This window comes from Silurus aristotelis (genome assembly GCF_946808225.1).
Source record: "Silurus aristotelis genome assembly, chromosome: 10".
NCBI classification, from domain to species: domain Eukaryota; kingdom Metazoa; phylum Chordata; class Actinopteri; order Siluriformes; family Siluridae; genus Silurus; species Silurus aristotelis.
Genome location: NC_139583.1, coordinates 3,060,094 through 3,079,341, shown reverse-complemented (window position 1 = coordinate 3,079,341; position 19,248 = coordinate 3,060,094). Strand labels below are relative to the sequence as shown.

At 42.2% G+C, this 19,248-nt stretch overlaps 1 protein-coding gene across 3 annotated transcripts in view; it reads left to right on the top strand.

The window, feature by feature from the left end:
- kcnab1a (potassium voltage-gated channel subfamily A regulatory beta subunit 1a) overlaps positions 1–19,248 on the top strand; it is a 100,352-nt gene that overhangs the window by 68,851 nt on the left and 12,253 nt on the right. For all 3 annotated transcript variants that reach the window (XM_083552464.1, XM_083552465.1, XM_083552466.1), the window contains exons 3-7: positions 90–127; positions 8,452–8,531; positions 8,676–8,720; positions 11,278–11,322; positions 14,120–14,163. In XM_083552464.1, the coding sequence (XP_083408590.1) occupies positions 90–127; positions 8,452–8,531; positions 8,676–8,720; positions 11,278–11,322; positions 14,120–14,163 (252 nt within the window). The remainder of the gene's footprint in view (positions 1–89; positions 128–8,451; positions 8,532–8,675; positions 8,721–11,277; positions 11,323–14,119; positions 14,164–19,248) is intronic.

Genomic DNA, 19,248 nt, shown 5'->3' with positions numbered 1-19,248 from the left:
CAAGAACCTTTAGGGTTCTCCCATGAGATGATGGTTTTCCAGTTCTTCTGCATTACACTATTAATGATTGTTCTTTCTTTCGTTCTCAGGAACCTGGGTGACTTTTGGAAGTCAGATATCCGAAGAGGTAATGTTTTAAATTTTTCAGCTGCTCCTGGATTTTTATCCATTTATAGCTACTTTCCTTGGATGTAAAGTCAGATCCTGTTCTTCTTTATTCTCTAACACCAATAAAGGTTCCATCTGCATCTTTCCTTTCATTAAGATGAAGATGCCGCAACCTCTGATTGCGATCAAAGCATTGACACTGGAGACTCCTTTCCTAGATTAGCATTAAATAAGCATCTTCTTACAGAAAACCTTTCCCATATCTCTGTTCCCATCTGTACGTTACTATAGAAACGATCATCAGCCTGTTAGATCACGTGAATCAGACTTCACTGTCCAGGAAGTACAGGACATATCTCTCATGGGTGGACATGTGATGATCTGAGGGAGCTTCAGCACATGCTCTCTGTCTGAGATTATAAGAATCCATGAGAACATGAAAAAAAAACAACAGCTGGGTTATAGGTAATTTGCATGTTAGTACAAATGTGATGCAGTAAGCAGCCTAGCAGTGGTGTGGACATGTCTCTGTGTCCACATGTCCTCCAGAGCTTCCCATCATTCAGTCTCAGTGTCCCTGGCTTAAAGAGCAGAACCTCCGGGTGCATCTGAGGCAAGGTCTCTCACTCCATTCATCCAGAACATCATACACACACACACACACACACACACACACACACACACACACACACACACACACACACACACTTGTGGTCTCCTCAGGCGACATAGATGTCCGGAGGATTTTTATACAAAGTGACAGTTTTTAATGCTCAAGGCTTCAGTAACCGTAGGGAGATAAATGAAAACTGTAAGGCATTTACTCTACACTGGCAGGTGGATTAGTGTGTGTGTGTGTGTGTGTGTGTGTGTGTGTGTGTGTGTGTGTGTGTGTGTGTGTGTGTGTGCAAAAATGCACTCGAGGCTCTCAATCATTTTCGCAGAGCTTTTTTCTTCTACTTCTGCCCCATTTACTGTTTTATTCTCTGACTCGTCAACTTTCTTTCTTTTTTTATACATTCATCAACAACATGTACAATTATTCACACTGCAACACAACTAAACACAACTATACACAATCAATCACACTCCATCTCACTACAATACAACTATATTTCATATCTTCGTGGATGAGTGCTCACCAACTAAAACTCAACCCCAGCAAAACAGAACTGCTGGTCAGCCCAGCTGATTCATCTCCAGGTCAAGATCTCCAAATAACACTTGAAGACTCTCTACTCTTCAGCCACTGCTCGTAACCTTGGGGTAACTATGGACAATGAACTGTCCTTCTTCCCACATGTTGCTAATGTTGCTCGTTCCTGTAGATTTCTTCTCTATAACATCCGAAGGATTGGACCATTTCTATTCACACAGGCTGCCCAGGTGCTTGTTTAGTCTCTTGTCATTTCAAGACTTGACTACTGCAACTCTCTGCTGGCAGGTCTTCCCCTGAACGCTATTCGTCCACTGCAAATGATCCAAAATGCAGTTTCACGGCTTGTGTTCAATCTGCCAAAGTTCTCAAACACCACCCCACTGCTGCGCTCCCTTCACTGGTTTCCAGTAGCTGCACATATCTGATTCAAAACACTAATGCTTGCCACCAAGGTCAAAAATGGACCAGCACCATCTTACCTCAGTGACCTCATCACATCTCGCACTACACCACGCTGTCTGAGATCCTCCAGCACTGCTCGACTGGTACCACCTTCTCTCAGAATGAGAGGTACATACACTTCAAGGCTCTTCTCTGTTCTGCCACCGAGGTGGTGGAATGAACTTCCCCTAGATGTCCCTGACTATCTTCAAGCAATGACTGAAGACCTACATCTTCCTGAAATACTTAAATTAGCACTTTCCAAGTTTGTAGAATTTAAGAGTTATCTTCTTCTTCTTCTTTCGGTTGCTCCCATTAGGGGTCGCCACAGCGGATCATCCGTCTCCATACCACCCTGTCCTCTACATCTGCCTCTTTCACACCAACTACCTGCATGTCTTCCCTCACCACATTCATTAACCTCCTCCTTGGCCTTCCTCTTTTCCTCCTACCTGGTGGCTCCATCCTCAGCATTCTTTTACCAATATAATTCATGTCCCTCCTTTGCAGATGTCCAAACCATCTCAATCTCGCCTCCCTCACCTTGTCACCAAAACATCCTACATGCGCTGTCCCTCTAATAAACTCATTTCTAATCTTGTCCATCCTCGTCACTCCCAATGAAAACCTTAACATCTTCAGCTCTGCCACCTCCAGCTCCATCTCCTGTCTGTTACTCAATGCCACTGTCTCTAATCCATACAACATCGCAGGTCTCACCACAGTCCTATAAACTTTCCCTTTCATTCTTGCAGATACCCTACTATCACAAATCACTCCTGTCATCACTCTTCTCCACCCACTCCACCCTGCCTGCACTCTTTTCTTTGATTCTCTAACACACTCTCCATTACTTTGCACTGTTGACCCCAGGTACCTGAACTACTCCACCTTTTCCAGCTCTTCTCCCTGCAACCGCATCACTCCACTGCCCTCCCTCTCATTCACACACATGTACTCTGTCTTACTCCTACTGACTCTCATTCCCCTTCTTTCCAACGCATATCTCCACCTCTCCAGGCTCTTCTCAACCTGCTCCCTACTCTCACCACAAATGACAAAATCATCCGCAAACATCATAGCCCAGGGAGACTCCTGTCTGACCTCGTCCGTCAACCTGTCCATCACCACTGCAAAAAGGTAAGGGCTCAGGGCCAATCCTTGATGCAGTCCAACCTTTACCCTGAACCAGTCTGTCGTACCTACTGCACACTTCACTGCCGTCACACTGTTCTCATACATGTCCTGCACCACCCTCACATACTTCTCTGACACACCTGACTTCCTCATACAATACCACAACTCCTCTCTTGGCACTCTGTCGTAAGCTTTCTCTAAATCCACAAATACACAATGCAATTCCTTCTGTCCTTCTCTATACTTCTCCATCAACACCCTCAAAGCAAATAAGGCATCTGTGGTGCTCTTCCTTGGCATGAAACCATACTGTTTCTCACAGATGGTCAGCTCTTCTCTCAGCCTGGCTTCCACTACTCTTTTCCATAACTTCATGGTGTGACTGATCAACTTAATTCCCCTGTAGTTACTGCAAGACTGCACATCTCCTTTATGCTTAAAGATCGGTACCAGCACACTTCTTCTCCATTCCTCAGGCATCTTCTCACCTTCCAAAATCCTGTTAAACAACCTGGTCAAAAACTCCACTGCCATCTCTCCTAAACATCTCCACGCTTCTACCGGTATGTCATCTGGTCCAACCGACTTTCCACTCTTCATCCTCTTAATCGCTGCTCTTCACTTCCTCCTTACTAATCCTATCTACATCCTGCTTCACCAACTCCACATCGTCCAACCTTCTCTCTGTCTGATTTTCCTCATTCATCAACTGCTCAAAATACTCCCTCCACCTTCTCAACACACTCTCCTCACTAGTCAAGACATTTCCCTCTCCATCCTTTACTGCTCTAACTTGCAGTACATCCTTCCCAGCTCAGTCCTTCCTTAGTGTCCAACCTCTCATACAGCTCCTCATATGCCTTTTCCTTGGCTTTCACCACATCCCTCTTTACCTGCTGCCGCATCTCCTTGTACTCCTGCCTACTTTTCTCATCACTCTGTCTATCCCACTTCTGTTTTGCCAACCTCTTTCTCCTTATGCTCTCCTGCACTTCCTCATTCCACCACCACGTCTCCTTGTCTTGCTTTTTATTTCTAGATGTCACACCGAGTACTTTTCTAGCTGCCTTCCTCATCACTCCTGCAGTAGTTGCCCAATCATCCAACACCTCTTCAACACCACCGAGCCTCTGTCTGACCTCTTCCCTGAACCTCACACTACACTCTTCCTCCTTAAGTTTCCACCATCTTATTCTTCTTTCAGTCCTCACTCTCCTCCTCTTCTTCTTTGCCTCCAAAACCATCCTACAGACCACCATCCGATGCTGTCTAGCTACACTGTCCCCCGCCAACACCTTACAGTCTCCAATCTCCTTCAGGTTGCATCTCCTACACAGAAGATAATCCACCTGTGTGCACCTTCCTCCACTCTTATACGTCACCCTATGATCCTCCTTCTTCTTAAAATACGTGTTTACCACTGCCATTTCCATCCTTTTAGCAAAATCTACCACCATCTGCCCTTCCACATTCCTCTCCTTAAAACCATACCTACCCATCACTTCCTCATCACCTCTGTTCCCTTCACCTACATGCCCATTAAAGTCTGCCCCAATCACCAATCGTTCTTTCCTAGGTACACCATCTACCACTTCATCTAACTTACTCCAGAATATTTCCTTCTCCTCCATCTTACAGCCCACTTGTGGAGCATAGGCACTGATGACATTTATCATCATTCCTTCAACTTCCACCTTCACGATCATCACCCTATCAGAAACTCTCTTCACCTCCACTACACTCTTACTATACTCTTCCTTCAGAATCACCCCTACACCATTTCTCTTTCCATCCACACCATGATAAAACGGTTTAAACCCACCTCCAATGTTTCTGGCCTTACTCCCTTTCCACTTGGTCTCCTGAACACACAACATATCTACCTTTCTCCTCTCCATCATATCAGCTACCTCTCTCCCTTTACCCGTCATAGGACCAACATTTAAAGTACCAACCCGAACCTCCACTCTCCTACACTGCACCTTTTCCTGCCGTCTCTGTAGACGTCTTCCTCCTCTCCTCCTCCTCCTTCGGCCAACAGGAGCCCAATTTCCACCAGTACCCTGTCGGCTAACGATATCTGTGGCGGTCGTTGTTAACCCGGGCCTCGACCGTTCCGGTATGAAATTCTCATTTGTGATCCGCAAATTTGATTGGGCACATGTTTTACGCTGGATGCCCTTCCTAACGCAACCCACCCAATTTACCCGGGCTTGGGACCGGCACTAAAAGTGCACTGGCTTGTGCATCCATAATGGCTGGGTTAGAATTTAAAAGGTTATTTTATATTAAGTTTGTAATCTTGTGTACCAGTGTAGATTTATTCATTATACTAGAGACTCAAAGCACTTTTGTACGTCGTGCTGGATAAGGGCGTCTGCTAAATGCTGCTGATGTAAATGTAAATGTACAATACAACTAAACACAAGTAACATACCGCAACACAACTAAACACATCTCAACACAACTAAACACACCTCATCACACCACAACACGACTAAACACAACTAAACATACTGCAACACAACTAAACACAACCAAACACACCTCAACACAACTTAACACACCTCATCACACCACAACATGACTAAACACAACAAAAAATACTGCAACACAACTAAACACATCAACACAACTTAACACAAATAAACACAACCTAACACATCTCATCACAACACAACACGACTAAACACAACTAAACACACCACAACACAACTAAAACCAACAACACAACCAAACACAACTAAACACAACTAAACACACTTCATCACACCACAACACGACTAAACACAACTAAACACACCACAACACAATGCATCACAAAGCAGCACACACCAATTCAATTCATTTTTATTTGTATTGCGCTTTTAACAATGAACATTGTCTCATGGTGACTTGTCTTGGATTCTGGCTGAGCTCGAAAAAAATGTCAGATTCCAATTCCAAGCAGAGCCTTAGAAAAGGCAAATCACATTGGATTAGTTGGTTTAGAAAAGGCCCCTAGGAGGTAATTTTGTACTTAAACGCATACACACACACACACACACACACACACACACACACACACACACACACACACACACACACAGTGCTCTGGAGAAAACTATATTTGCTGCGGAGTGATTATTCTGTGCCACTGAAAGAGCAAAGTGCTGCTGTGACCTTAAACCTTCTCCTGACAACCAAAACACTCACCAACACACAGCACCACACACCGTCACACTCCAACAGACACCAACACACACAACACCGCACATACCAACACACAGAAACACACACACACACCCACACACACACCAACACCAACACAATGCATCATAAGGCAGCACACACCAATTTAATAAAATTTTTTTGTATTGCGCTTTTAACAATGAATATTGTCTCAAAGCAGCTTTACACAGATAATGTGGTGATAAAAATGAATATGTTCTTTATAAGTGTAATTTTGTCCCTGATGAACAAGCCGGTGGCGACTGTGGCAAGGAAAAAACTCCCTTAAATGGCATAAGGAAGAAACCTTGAGAGGAACCAGACACAAGAGAGAATCCTCATCTGGGTTGCACCGAATGTTCATTTATTACAGATAAATGATGTTTCGGGGTGCAGTAATGGTGATCAGAAGCAAACTGTAGTCCTAAATCAATGTAGCAGTCTGTTGACATTAACTACAGTCCAAATCCATCCTCAAATCCTCCCGTTCTTACTCCGTAATTTCATGCACCCCAGGGCATTGATGGGAAAACATCCCCAGCTACATAGACTGGCCTACAATCAAAGAGAACACTATCCAGAGGCAGGCTAGGACGAAGTGGGAAGATCCAAGGAGGTAAAAGGGGCAGGAACAGTGGTCACTGAAACCTCAGGAGCATGTTGACTCAACCGAGAGAGAGAGAGAGAGAGAGAGAGAGAGAGAGAGAGAGAGAGAGAGAGAGAGAGAGAGAGAGAGAGAGAGAGAAGAGGGGTGACAGGTAGAGAAGGATATGGATTATTATGTGTCCTGGTTAAGGACACTGTGCAGTTGAGGACTCCGGCAAGACTCGCTATGGCAGCATAACTAAAAGGGAGAACCAGAAGGTAACACCGACATGAGGGATCTACGGGATAAGAGACGACCCACCATACCACCGTCAACAAACCTGAGTGAACGTGTGAGAGTAAGGGGAAGACAGCAAACAGTACAGTGTGCATTCCAATGACTGAGAGTTACAGATACGACCTGGGATTGGAATTCACAACCCTCAAATTCAGTTCTCACTCACATTCACTTTCATTCACTTATGATGATCACGTATAAAACTCCTGGTCAGTAATAATTTCGTTTATAGTCAGCGCTTTTCATGTGAGAGATCTAATATTCAACAATAATATCGTTAGATCAGAAGTGCTGGCTGTGCATTCAAACATATTTAATTGAATGTTAATCAGGTTACTTGAACAGACTTTCTGAGAATTTCTACATTGGGTTTCACTTTGGAGACAGACACAGTCTCAATATGGTGGATCCTGAGTGACGACTCTGTGCAGCTAGCAGTCGGTCAGCCGGTCGGTTTAGCCTGTCTGTCTGCTCCCTGGCCTTGGCTCTGGACAGTCTCTGGTTAACTAGTGCTGTTCTGAGACTATTACCTATACTACAAGATATGAAAACAGCACCTTCCAGAGTGGGATGGATACAGTCCCGCCCTAACAGGCCAGCCTTGCCCTCAAAATTGCTCCAATTATCTATAAAGCCCACATTGTTTTTGGAGCACCACTCGGACATCCAGCAGTTCAGTGACCATAACCTGCTGTAAGCTACGCCGCCATGCCCGTTGGGATGGGGCCAGAGCATATTACTGCATTTTACATTGCCTTTGCTAATTTACACACCTCTATAATATTACTCTTAGTAACCTCACAGCAACACAAGGCAACACACACCAACACACCGCAACTCATAGCAACAAAAAAAGCAGAACATAGTAATACACAGCAAACACACAAACACACATACCAACACAGTGCATCACACAGCAGAACACAGTAACACAAAAAACACACACCATCATGCTTCAACACACAGCAACACACGCCAACACACTCCAATACACACCAGCCCACAGCAACACACGCCAACACACAGCAACACACACGTCACACTCCAACACAAACCAACAGACAGCAACATGCACCAACACACAGCAAAAAAACACTGTTATGCAACACACACTGTCACACTCTAATGCACACCAACACACACAATCATACAGCAATACATACAATCACACACCAATACACAGCAAAACACACCAACATACACCATCACACTCCAACACACGGAAACACTACATAACTTTTATAAACTTGTTTTATAGACATATAAATGGATAGAAAATATTATGGTTTTTTTGGTTCTTAAGCAGTATAAACAAAAATAGTTCAGATCACTATAAGAATAAATCAGTTCAGTTCATACTGTAGGAAGCTGTTCAGTGATCAATATAATATATGAACAGAAACTAATGTTCCAATGGAGCAATAAATGGATAAAAAGTGTTATACATTACTCATTCTTACATCATTGACAAATTGCTTGTATATAATAAATTGTGTGTGTGTGTGTTTTGCAGGTAGCAGAACAACTGATGACCATAGCCTACGAGAGTGGTGTGAACCTGTTCGACACGGCCGAGGTTTACGCTGCAGGAAAGTGAGTGAGAACAGAATCAGAGGGTTGTGAGTTCTAATCCCAGGTCGTATTTGTAACTCTCAGTCGTTGGAATGTACACTGTACTGTATTAAAAACATTAAGTGTGTGAGGGCATCTCATCATCTTCCCTGCTGTGTTCCACAGAGCTGAAGTCATCCTGGGAAATATTATCAAGAAAAAGTGCTGGAGGTAAAGTATTTGTGTCTGCGGGAATATCAGTGTGTGTATGTGTGGGTGTGTGTGTGTGTGTGTATATGTTGCTGCTCCTCGGTTGCTCGACTCAGGCAAACAGTTAAACAGAGAAAAATACAAGACTGAAAGAGAAGTAGCGGCTTTTGTTTTCATTTGTCACAAATACACACAGTGTGAGACAGATTCAGGGCAGGAAACAAGCTTCAGCACAGAAAAGCACACCTGAGGTTTCATCCACATTATTCCAAACACAGAAGATCGAGTAGAGGTTTCGGTGTGAATTGCACTTCGTCTGCACTGTTGTTTTCATCCACAATGAAACACCGGAAAACACTCACATCCTCCGAGTTAAAAATGCATTTTAAAATTTACATACACGTATATACTGTATGCGCATATAATAATAGGTCAAATGTATTCATTTCAGTTTTGATTTAGCTTTATTTTATTTACAATACCAATGCTGTCTAGCTACACTCTTCCCCGCCAACACCTTGCAGCCTCCAATCTAGGTTGCATCTTCTACGTAGAATATAGTCCACCTGTGTGCACCTTCCTCCACTCTTATACGTCACCCTATGCTCCTCCTTTTTTTTAAAATATGTATTCACCACTGCCATTTCCATCCTTTTAGCAAAATCTACCACCATCTGCCCTTTCACATTCTTCTTTAGAATGTTTCCTTCTCCTCCATCTCACAACCCACTAATGAGATTTATCATCGCCCCTTCAACTTCCAACTTCACGTTCATCACCTTTTGAGAAACTCTCTACACCTCCACTACATTCTTACTACTACATACTCTTCCTTCAGGATCACTCCTACACCATTTCTCTTTCCATCGACAACATGAAACCTCCACTGTTTCTGCACTTACTCCTTTACCAATCATTGTACCAACATTTAAAGTACCATCCCAAACCTCCACTCTCCTACACTTCTTCTTTCCCTGCTGTCTCTTTAGACGTCTTCCTTCTCCTCCTTCGGCCAACAGTAGCCCGATTTCCACCGGTACCCTGTTGGCTAATGATACCTGTGGCGGTCATTGTTAACCCGGGCATCAACCGATCCGGGAAGAAAGTCTAATTCATCATCCGCATATTTGATTTGGCACGTTTCTCGCTGGATGCCCATCCTAACGCAACCCTCCCAATTTATCCGGGCTTGGGACCAGCACTAAGAGTGCTGTTTGTGTTTCAGTGATGCATTGCATACACACATAGACGTTGCTTTCGTTTACGTGTGACAGTCCCTGCACATGGTTTTAGGTTATGGTGTTCAGTGTCTATTTCTGTGTGTTTGGCATTGTTCAGATTTATATTCGGCGATCTTCATCATATTTTGCACACAGGACAGAACTATAAAAAGCTGTAAAAAGAGAAAAGTATGAGGACTATACAGCATATACAGCATTTGGAAAAAACTCAAACTTTAAAATACAAATATACTGGATTAATTTATCATAAATAAAAAAAAAAAACAGACAGGATTATTATCTTTTAATTACAACCTCAGTGTTACTCTCAGAACGACGTTTTCTGGAAATCTTTCGCTTCTCCCTCATAATTTGACTTTCATCACTTACTCTCAGTGTCGTTCTCTCTCTCTCTCTCTCTCTCTCTCTCTCTCTCTCTCTCTCTCTCTCTCTCTCTCTCTCTCTCTCTCACTCTCTCTCTCTCTCTCTCTCTCTCTCTCTCTCTCTCTCTCTCTCTCTCTCTCTCTCTCTCTCTCTCTCTCTCTGGGTGTTTTGACTCTACAGCTGGTTGTACTTTTACACCCAGAGGAACCTCACTGAGCCACTGAGTCACACACAATCGATTACTCCACAGACGCCATCTGTTAGAGTGCAAAGTGTGTGTGTGTGTGTGTGTGTGTGTGTGTGTGCGTGTGTGTGTGTGTGTGTGTGTGCGTGTGTGTGTGTGTGTGTGTGTGTGTCTGTGTCTGTGTGTGTCTGTGTGTGTGTGTATATATATATATATATATATATATATATATATATATATATATATATATATATATATATATATATATATATATATATATATACACCCCTGTGAGTCCCTGAGGGTAAATGACTGTCCATGTGCTTTATATTAAGGACTTTTAAAAAGCGTATCACATGTTCCTCACTGACGGAATTATGACAGGGTTTTATGTTGTGTTAGAACATGAGAGTTCCTGTATATCTGTGTGTGTGTGTGTGTGTGTGTGTGTGTGTGTGTGTGTGTGTGTGTGTGTGTGTGTGTGTGTGGAAAGAATGTGTCAGTGCCACACACACTTTACAGTAAGAGCTATAATCAAGGTAGGGTCTGGAGATCCTGGACTACTAAACATTACACTTAAACCACACAACACACAGATACATGTTCATATCATTTCGGGGACTCTAAAGAGAACCAACATGGCAAAGCAAGGACACAAAACTCCACACACAGTACCCCAAACTCAGGAACTGAAAAATCACTTCCATTTGTTCTATCGTGTATATTTTACACACGACTCTCATTTCATATTCTCATGGTGTCTCTGTCTCTGTCTGGTTCTTCCCTCCAGGAGATCCAGTTTAGTGATTACGACGAAGCTCTACTGGGGAGGAAAGTAAGTGAAGCACGCCCTGACCTCACATCCTGTAAATATTTAATCTGTCAACCACTGAACACCTAAATCACATGCTTACATGTAAAGAATGTCACATATTCCAGATTCCGTATGGAACATCATATAAGTCCTGGGACACCTGATTTTTCCAGGCATATATGGTTCTTTCCCAAATTGTTACCAGAAACTTGAAGACACATAATTGAATAAGATGTCTTTGGATGCTCTTCACTGAACTAGGAGATGCAAAGCTGCTCCAGCATTACAATGTTCCTGTGCACAAACCCAGTTCCATGAAGATATTCTTTCCATAGGATGGAAGATGTGGAAGATCTCCAGCTAAAGAGCTCTGAACTCAACTAGTACCTGACTTTACTAACACCTTTGTGGCTGAATGTGCACCAATCTCCACAAAATCTAGTGGAACATCTTCCCAGAAGACTTTACAAACACCTTTTATGGCTGAATGTGCACCAATCTCCACAAAATCTAGTGGAACATATTTCTTATAACAGAAAATGGGGACTCATTGTGGAATTAGCTCAGACCTAATGCCAGCGGGAAGTTAAAGAACATAGCGTTCGTTCTATCATCTCAGGAAAAAAAACCTAACGAGTTTATTTCAAAATTAAAGCTAGAAAATGTTGGTACACCAGTGAAATTTCCCCACACACAAGACTCTTGAAAGAAACGTTCAACTTTATGTCCTCATATTCCCTGCGATCATAATTAAACACACTTTGTTTTACTTGAATTCCTTTACCCGAATGTTGCAGCGGTTCTTTTTCAGGGTTTAAATCAGAGCGATGCAGAACTCAAGATCTCTGGAGATCCTCAGCGATGACTCACTCAGTGCAGAAAAATGTCAGCAAGCCTCTTATAGACTCTAGAACACAACTCTGGCCATTTATAGCAAAAAATACTCTGCATGGTGCCATGTGCTTTGTGTTCGTCTGTGATATAAAATACACACAACTCAATTTATTGTACCTTTGAACAGGTTCAGGAGTTCAGGAGCTGCAACTGGGGACTTGTATAGAAAGATTCTCTTTTAAATTCAATTGATTTGTACTTGTATTCTTGTATTGTGTTATTTGTAAAATGAGGCTCTGTGCCTTAAAAGTTTTTTAAAGAAGTATTGGGAGCCCTGAGATCTCCAGCTATATGTGGTTCTTCCCTACCTGAAGGTGGCAGCTCAGTGCTTAAGATACTGAACTTTGAATTGGAAGGTCATGAGATAAAATCCCAGCACTACCAGGCGGCCACTGCTAACACTCAACTTAGTTTTGTGTTCCAGCATGAGAATGCTCCTGTGCACAAAACCAGCTACATATAAATCTGCTTTACATGAGTTGGCAGGTTTGGAAGATCTGCTGCTTTAGAGCTCTGACCTCAACTTTACTGAACTTTTGAATTGGAACGCTGCCTGCACTCCAGACCTTCTCACCTCACCTACATCAGTACCTGACTTTCCTAACACCCTTTTGTCCTGAATGAGCACAAAATCTTCAACAAATAGAGTGGAACATCTTCCCTGAACAGTGGAGGTTATTATAAGAGCAAATTGGGACTCGGTGCAAAATGGGATATTCAAAAAGAAGCACATACCAATCTTGTGGTCAGGTGTCCACATACTTTTGGCAATATAATGTATATACATAAACTATTATATACATATAGCTTCCTTTTTTCTGTCACAGCAGACCACAAGGACAGAAAATGTCACTGAAAAATCTACACACAGTAGCCAGTAATCAAATGTCCCCATAAGGTTAAAAAAAAACCTTGAAAACTGATATTTATATCAATGTGGGGACATTTGGTTTCAAATAAGATGTAAAAACATGCCCCAACACACCACACACGCCACAAATATTACGCACACACACACACACACACACACACACACACACACACACACACACACACACACACACACACCACACACACACACACACACACACACATACACACACACACACACACACACACTCACACACACACACACACACACACACACACACTCACAGGTGATGTCAAAGCACTTTTCTTATCAGTTTGTCCCCTGGACAACTTGGGTTCTTATGGATCGTCTCAGCTGGGAGCAATGATAAGGTTAAAGCAGAAAGGAAATTTTAATTTGTGTAGCCATGAATAGTAGTGTGTGTGTGTGTGTGTGTGTGTGTGTGTGTGTGTATGTGTGTGTGTGTTGGAAAAAAATCTTTTTGGATTTAATAATAAAAAATGAATGAATGCGTTTCAGCCTAAGGATAGAGAAAAAGCAAAAATTTCACAAGGCAGGCAGACGGATCTGCAGTGTACTGATGCAAAGAGACAGACAGGTAGACGGGGAGAGAGACGGGCAGACAGAGAGAGATAAGTGAACAGACAGAGAGACAGAAAGTTAGACAGAATAACAGATGGGTGGGCAGACATAAAGGTAGACCGAAAGACAGCTGGGCAGACAGACAGAGAGACAGAGAGGTAGACAGAGTAGCAGACAGACAGCGAGGTAGACAGAGAGACAGATGGCAGATGGACAGAGAGACAGAGAGGTAGACAGACAGAGAGGTAGACAGACAAAGAGGTAGACAGAGAGACATACAGATAAAGAGCCAGACAGAGCGGTAGACAGCAAGATATACAAAAAATGTAAAAAGACAGGAAGTAGGGGGCAAATGTTGAAGTGGAATGAATTCACTTCAAGCTGACTTTCTTAAATTGTGTGTGTGTGTGTGTGTGTGTGTGTGTGTGTGTGTGTGTGTGTGTGTGTGTGTGTGTGTGTGTGTGTTCACAGAGCTGAGACTGAGAGAGGCCTTTCCAGAAAGCATATAATAGAAGGTAAGCAATCATAATTTGTCTCTCAACACACACAGTCCTGTGTTTATATAAGATGGCAGAGTTGCTGCAACAAACAGATGTGGACAGAAGAAGAATAGCCTTTTTTGCTACATATACATTACAGCACAGTGAAATTCTTTTCTTCACATATCCTGGCTTGTTCACTAGCTGGGGTCAAAGCGCAGGGTTAGCCTTGATACAGCACACCTGAAGCAAAGAGAATTAAGGGCCTTGCTCAAGGGCCCAAGTGTTGCAGCTTGGAAATATTGAAGCTTAAACCCCCAAAATTCCAATAAGTAACCCAAAGCCTTAACTACTGAAGCTCTAACCTCATAGGGAGAAGATAAAAGAGTGTTTGTGTTTTCACCACCAGCTTGCACTTTGCTCTGTGGTTTGGAGTTCGACCTTGAAGATTTGTTAGTGTCTCTGTCTCTCTATCTTTCTCCCTCTCTTTTCCAGTCCTCCTCTGTTCATCTGGTGTGTGTCAAACAAGTCACATTATGTTCATACTCTTGAGTGAAGTTCAAATCTTGGTCTTCTCAGACCTCACAACACACACACACACACACACACACACACACACACACACACACACACACACACACACACAGCTACAAATATACTTTTCATTCCACTTAAGCATGCACACCCAAAGTGTGTGTGTGTGTGTGCGCGCGTGTGTGTGTGTGTGTGTGTGTGTGTGTGTGTGTGTGTGTGTGTGTGTGTGTGTGTGTAGCCAAAATGACTCACTGGCACTTAACCATGAGATGCATACAAATAGGCCGATGTGTTTGGAAAAGACAAATAATCAGTGTACACACTCGCTAATCTGCATGTCATCTCACACACACACACACACACACACACACACACACACACACACACACACAATCACACTCACACAAACAAGCTGAACAGAATGTGAGTCTGTTACGTGAGCAAAATGTTCCTACCTGCAATATTGTGTAATACAAGTGATGTGTTTATCACAATGAACTGCAGCCTGGAACTCACTTCAGTAAGCAGAGTTACAGTGTGTTTTATACCACTGAAGGAGAAAGTATTGAACGTGTTCAGTTGAAGATTATATTAAATTGATACCAATGGGATACTGTGTAAAATGTAAATAAAAACATCCATCCACCCATCCATCCATCCATTTTCTCCCGCTTACCCGTAATTCGGGTCGCGGGGGCAGCAGTCTAAGCAGACCCCCGCCTCCGACTGCTGCCCAATCCTCACAGCACCGTCCCTTACGGTCCCTCCTGCAGGTGGTGAGCCCACGGGAAGTAAAAACAGAATGCAGTAATTTGCAAATCTCATAAAAGCATATTTTATTCACAATAGAACATAGAAAACATTAAATATTTGAACTGTGGAAATGTACATTTTAAAGAAACAATAAGGTCATTTGAAATTTCGTGGCTTCATGCCTCATGTCTCAAAGGGTTGGAACAGGGCATCCAAAGTGTGGTAAAAGTACATGTTATTATAGTTAAACAGTTGGTAAAAAAGGTTTTGCACTCATGAAGTTAATTGGCAGCAGGTCAGTAAAATTTCACTTGCAAAACAGTGAAATATCTCATCATTTACAGTACATAATATCAATAAGCATCTTTGTGCACAAGGGACAAAGGTAAAAATAAATATTGGATGCTCGTGATCGTATGGATTTTCTGTAAAGAAAATCACTTCATGGGATCATTAACACCTCCATAAACTATTCTTTCAACACAGTTTGCCCTGTCATTCACAAATGCTGGTAAAATCTCTACCATGCAAAGAAGAAGGCATGCATGATCCAAAAACGCCACCATCCTCTCTGAGCCAAAGCTCATATAAAATGTACTGAGGCAAAGTGGAAAACTGTTTTGTGGTCAGACGAATCAAAATTTGTATTTCTTTTTGGAAACCATGGACACCACGTCCTCTGGACTAAAGAGGAGAGGGATCTTCCGACTTGTTATCAGCAAAATTCCTCACAAAAAACTTGTATACTGACAGAAGTTGTTATGCTACACAGTGGTGAACATGGCCCTGTCCCAACTATTTTTAGATCTGTTACAGCCATAAAAATTTAAAATGACTTTATTTTTTCCTTAAAATGGTTCTCAGTTTTAACATTTGTGGTTTTTAAGTTGTTGTTGGTTTTATCATGAATAGAATATGGATTTATGGGATTTGATAACTATTGCAATCGGTTTTCATTTACATTTTACACAGCGTCCTAACTTTTTTGGAATTGAGGTTGTATATGTTTGCCATATGTTTTATTTCATACGGTCTTTTATAAAATGAAATACAATCTAATTGTACATAGAAATACTGTACAGGTGATTATATGGTACATCTTTGGATGCAGGAGCATGACATTTTCCCTTCACTTCAACTAGGGGACCCAAACCTGTTCCAGCATTATAATTGTGCACAAAGCCAGCTCCATAAACATCTGCTTCACATAATGTGGAAGATCTCCTATTAAACTATTGAATGTAAACTCTAACTGCACCCTGGGCCTCCTCACCTTGCCTAGATCACTACCTGACTTTACTAACACCCTTGAATGAGTACAGAAAATCTTCACAAACGCTAGTGGAACATCTTCCCAGAATGGGGAATCAATATAAAATGTGGAAAGGAGCTCAGGCGTCCACCAACTTTTATTCATATAGTGTATTTTCGTTTCACACATGGATTGATGAGTGTATACCATTCCCACTTTCTTTTCTCCATTGACTATCCATTTAAATAGTGGATAGTAGAGGTCTATTACAGTAAAAGAGAAAGGGTCAGTGCCTACAGGGAGTTCTGGTAGCAGCGGCAGCAGCAGTAAACTATCAGAAATGAGCTTTCAACAACAGCACAGCTGCAGATTTAAAGCATCTCATCGACTGGAAAGCACCGCTTTCCTGGGAAAAGCTCATAAACCCGTTCATCCAGGGAACAAGCTAATGTTCCGCATCATTCCCAAACTCAAGGGCCCAGTTCAGCCGGTGCTAATGAGTCCTGCTTTCTGCTCTCCACTCAATTTCTCGCTCCTTTCCCAAGAGGAACTTCTCTGTGCTTACATGGTTTATGACCCGACACTACAGGCTCATCACACTGTAGACAAAAGATTCACAGAGTTTCTCAAAAGCTGCTTTGTCCTTTCCAACTCACACACACACACACACACACACACACTCACTCACAGTTCCATAGAAGTGTGTTTAATGGTCTTTTAGTGGAGCTTGTGTTTGGCCCATTGGCAAAACACAAACTGAGTTTAAATATTAACAAATGGGACGATGTCGCGATTCGCATCGGTGCATCAGCGTAAAAGTTAACGATGTGATGCATCGATTTTAAAAAGTCTGCATCGAATATAAGTTCGCATTTGTATCGTGATGCATTGTTTTTACCATATTTGCATCAGTATAAAAAAATTGATTCATTTATATATAATTATTAGTAGAATCCTTATACTTTTATTATTTAGAAAGTAAAAAATCATTTGTGAACAATATTTGATATTTGATTGTCGCTAAACTGTTTCTCGAGCGTGTTTTCTCAGCAACGCTGCTGCTACGTGAATATGATGCATCACAATGCTACAGAGACCGAGGCATGTCCTGAAAATTGTATAGAATACAGATTAACATGGCAGAGGTAGAGCTGTAACTTTCTACACACAAACAGGAAAAGAACATCTGGTTTTATTTAATTTTTCAAAATGTTTGCACTACAAAGGCATATTTGTGAAAAGGGCCATGCGTAAGAAGTCAGAATCAAATAAATAAAAGTGAGTTTCTGTACCATATTGAATTGCAGAGCACCGTATTGCATCACATTGCATGTTGAATCAGATCGTAAAAGGGGTAAATCGCATCGCATCGGTAGCTTTCTTCATATTTATATTTAATGGATCGTATCCTCGGCTGTGCATCAAGATGCGAATCGCATCAGCCTCAGTTACGGAGATGCACATCTCTATTCTCTTTTCGTGGTTTCTATACGATCTCTGAAGATTAATCTTTACAGGCTTAAAGATGAACCATTAACACATTCATACATTTCTGAGCTGGAAGCATTCCAGATGTTTCTCACAAATGATTCATTCCTCTCTAACATTCTACATTTATGGCATTTGGCAGATGCCCTTTTCCAGAACGACCTACAACTGAGCAGGGAGGTTTAAGGACCTTGCTCAAGGGTCTAGCAGAAGCAGCATGGTGGTGGTGGGATTGGAACCTGTGACCTTTCAATCCAACGTCCAATGCCTTAACCACTGAGCTACCACCTCCCTCTGTTTCATGAAATGGTTTCTTTAAAGAAAACAGTCACGTCCTTGGTTACCAAGTAAAACTTTCTTTTCCGAAAACCATTCTTTGGATCCTGAACAAGCTCCTGGGGTCCTGCAGAGGTTTCGTTTGTAGAAACTCATGACACAGTTTCTGAGTTACCCAAAACAATGATTCTAGGTTCTTGAGCGAGTTAACATTTTCCTAGAAAGTTTCCTTTCATGGGAACATAGCAAGGGTGCCTGAAGTTTCAGGAAAACTTAATAAATTTCCAAATAGGTTTCTTTGCAGGAAAGAAGATCAGAATCAGGTTTAAGCGCCAAGTGTGTTGACACACACAAGGAAGTTCTATCCAGCTGTTGGTGACTCTCAAAACTACACACATAAAGAACACTATGCATTTAGCTTATAGAAAAGATTATACATGACAATACAGACTATACAGATGAAATAAGACCACAATATACAGAGTTTATGAAGGATCAGTGTAAGAGCTGTAGTGTGCATCTCAAAAACTTTCTTTCAGCTTCTCCCATTAGGGGTCGCCACAGCGGATCATCCGTATTCATGATCCGCATGTTCGATTTGCCACGTTTTTACGCTGGATGCCCTTCCTAACGCAACCCTCGCCATTTATCCGGCATTAAGAGTGCACTGGCTTGTGCAACCCTAATGGCTGGGTTCGGTTCCCTGACCGTAAATCGAACCGCGGCGGTGAGAGCACCAAATCCTGACCACTAGACCACCAGGAAACCCTGTAGTGTGCATCTCATAGGATAAAAAATGTACTGTAAATAAATAAATA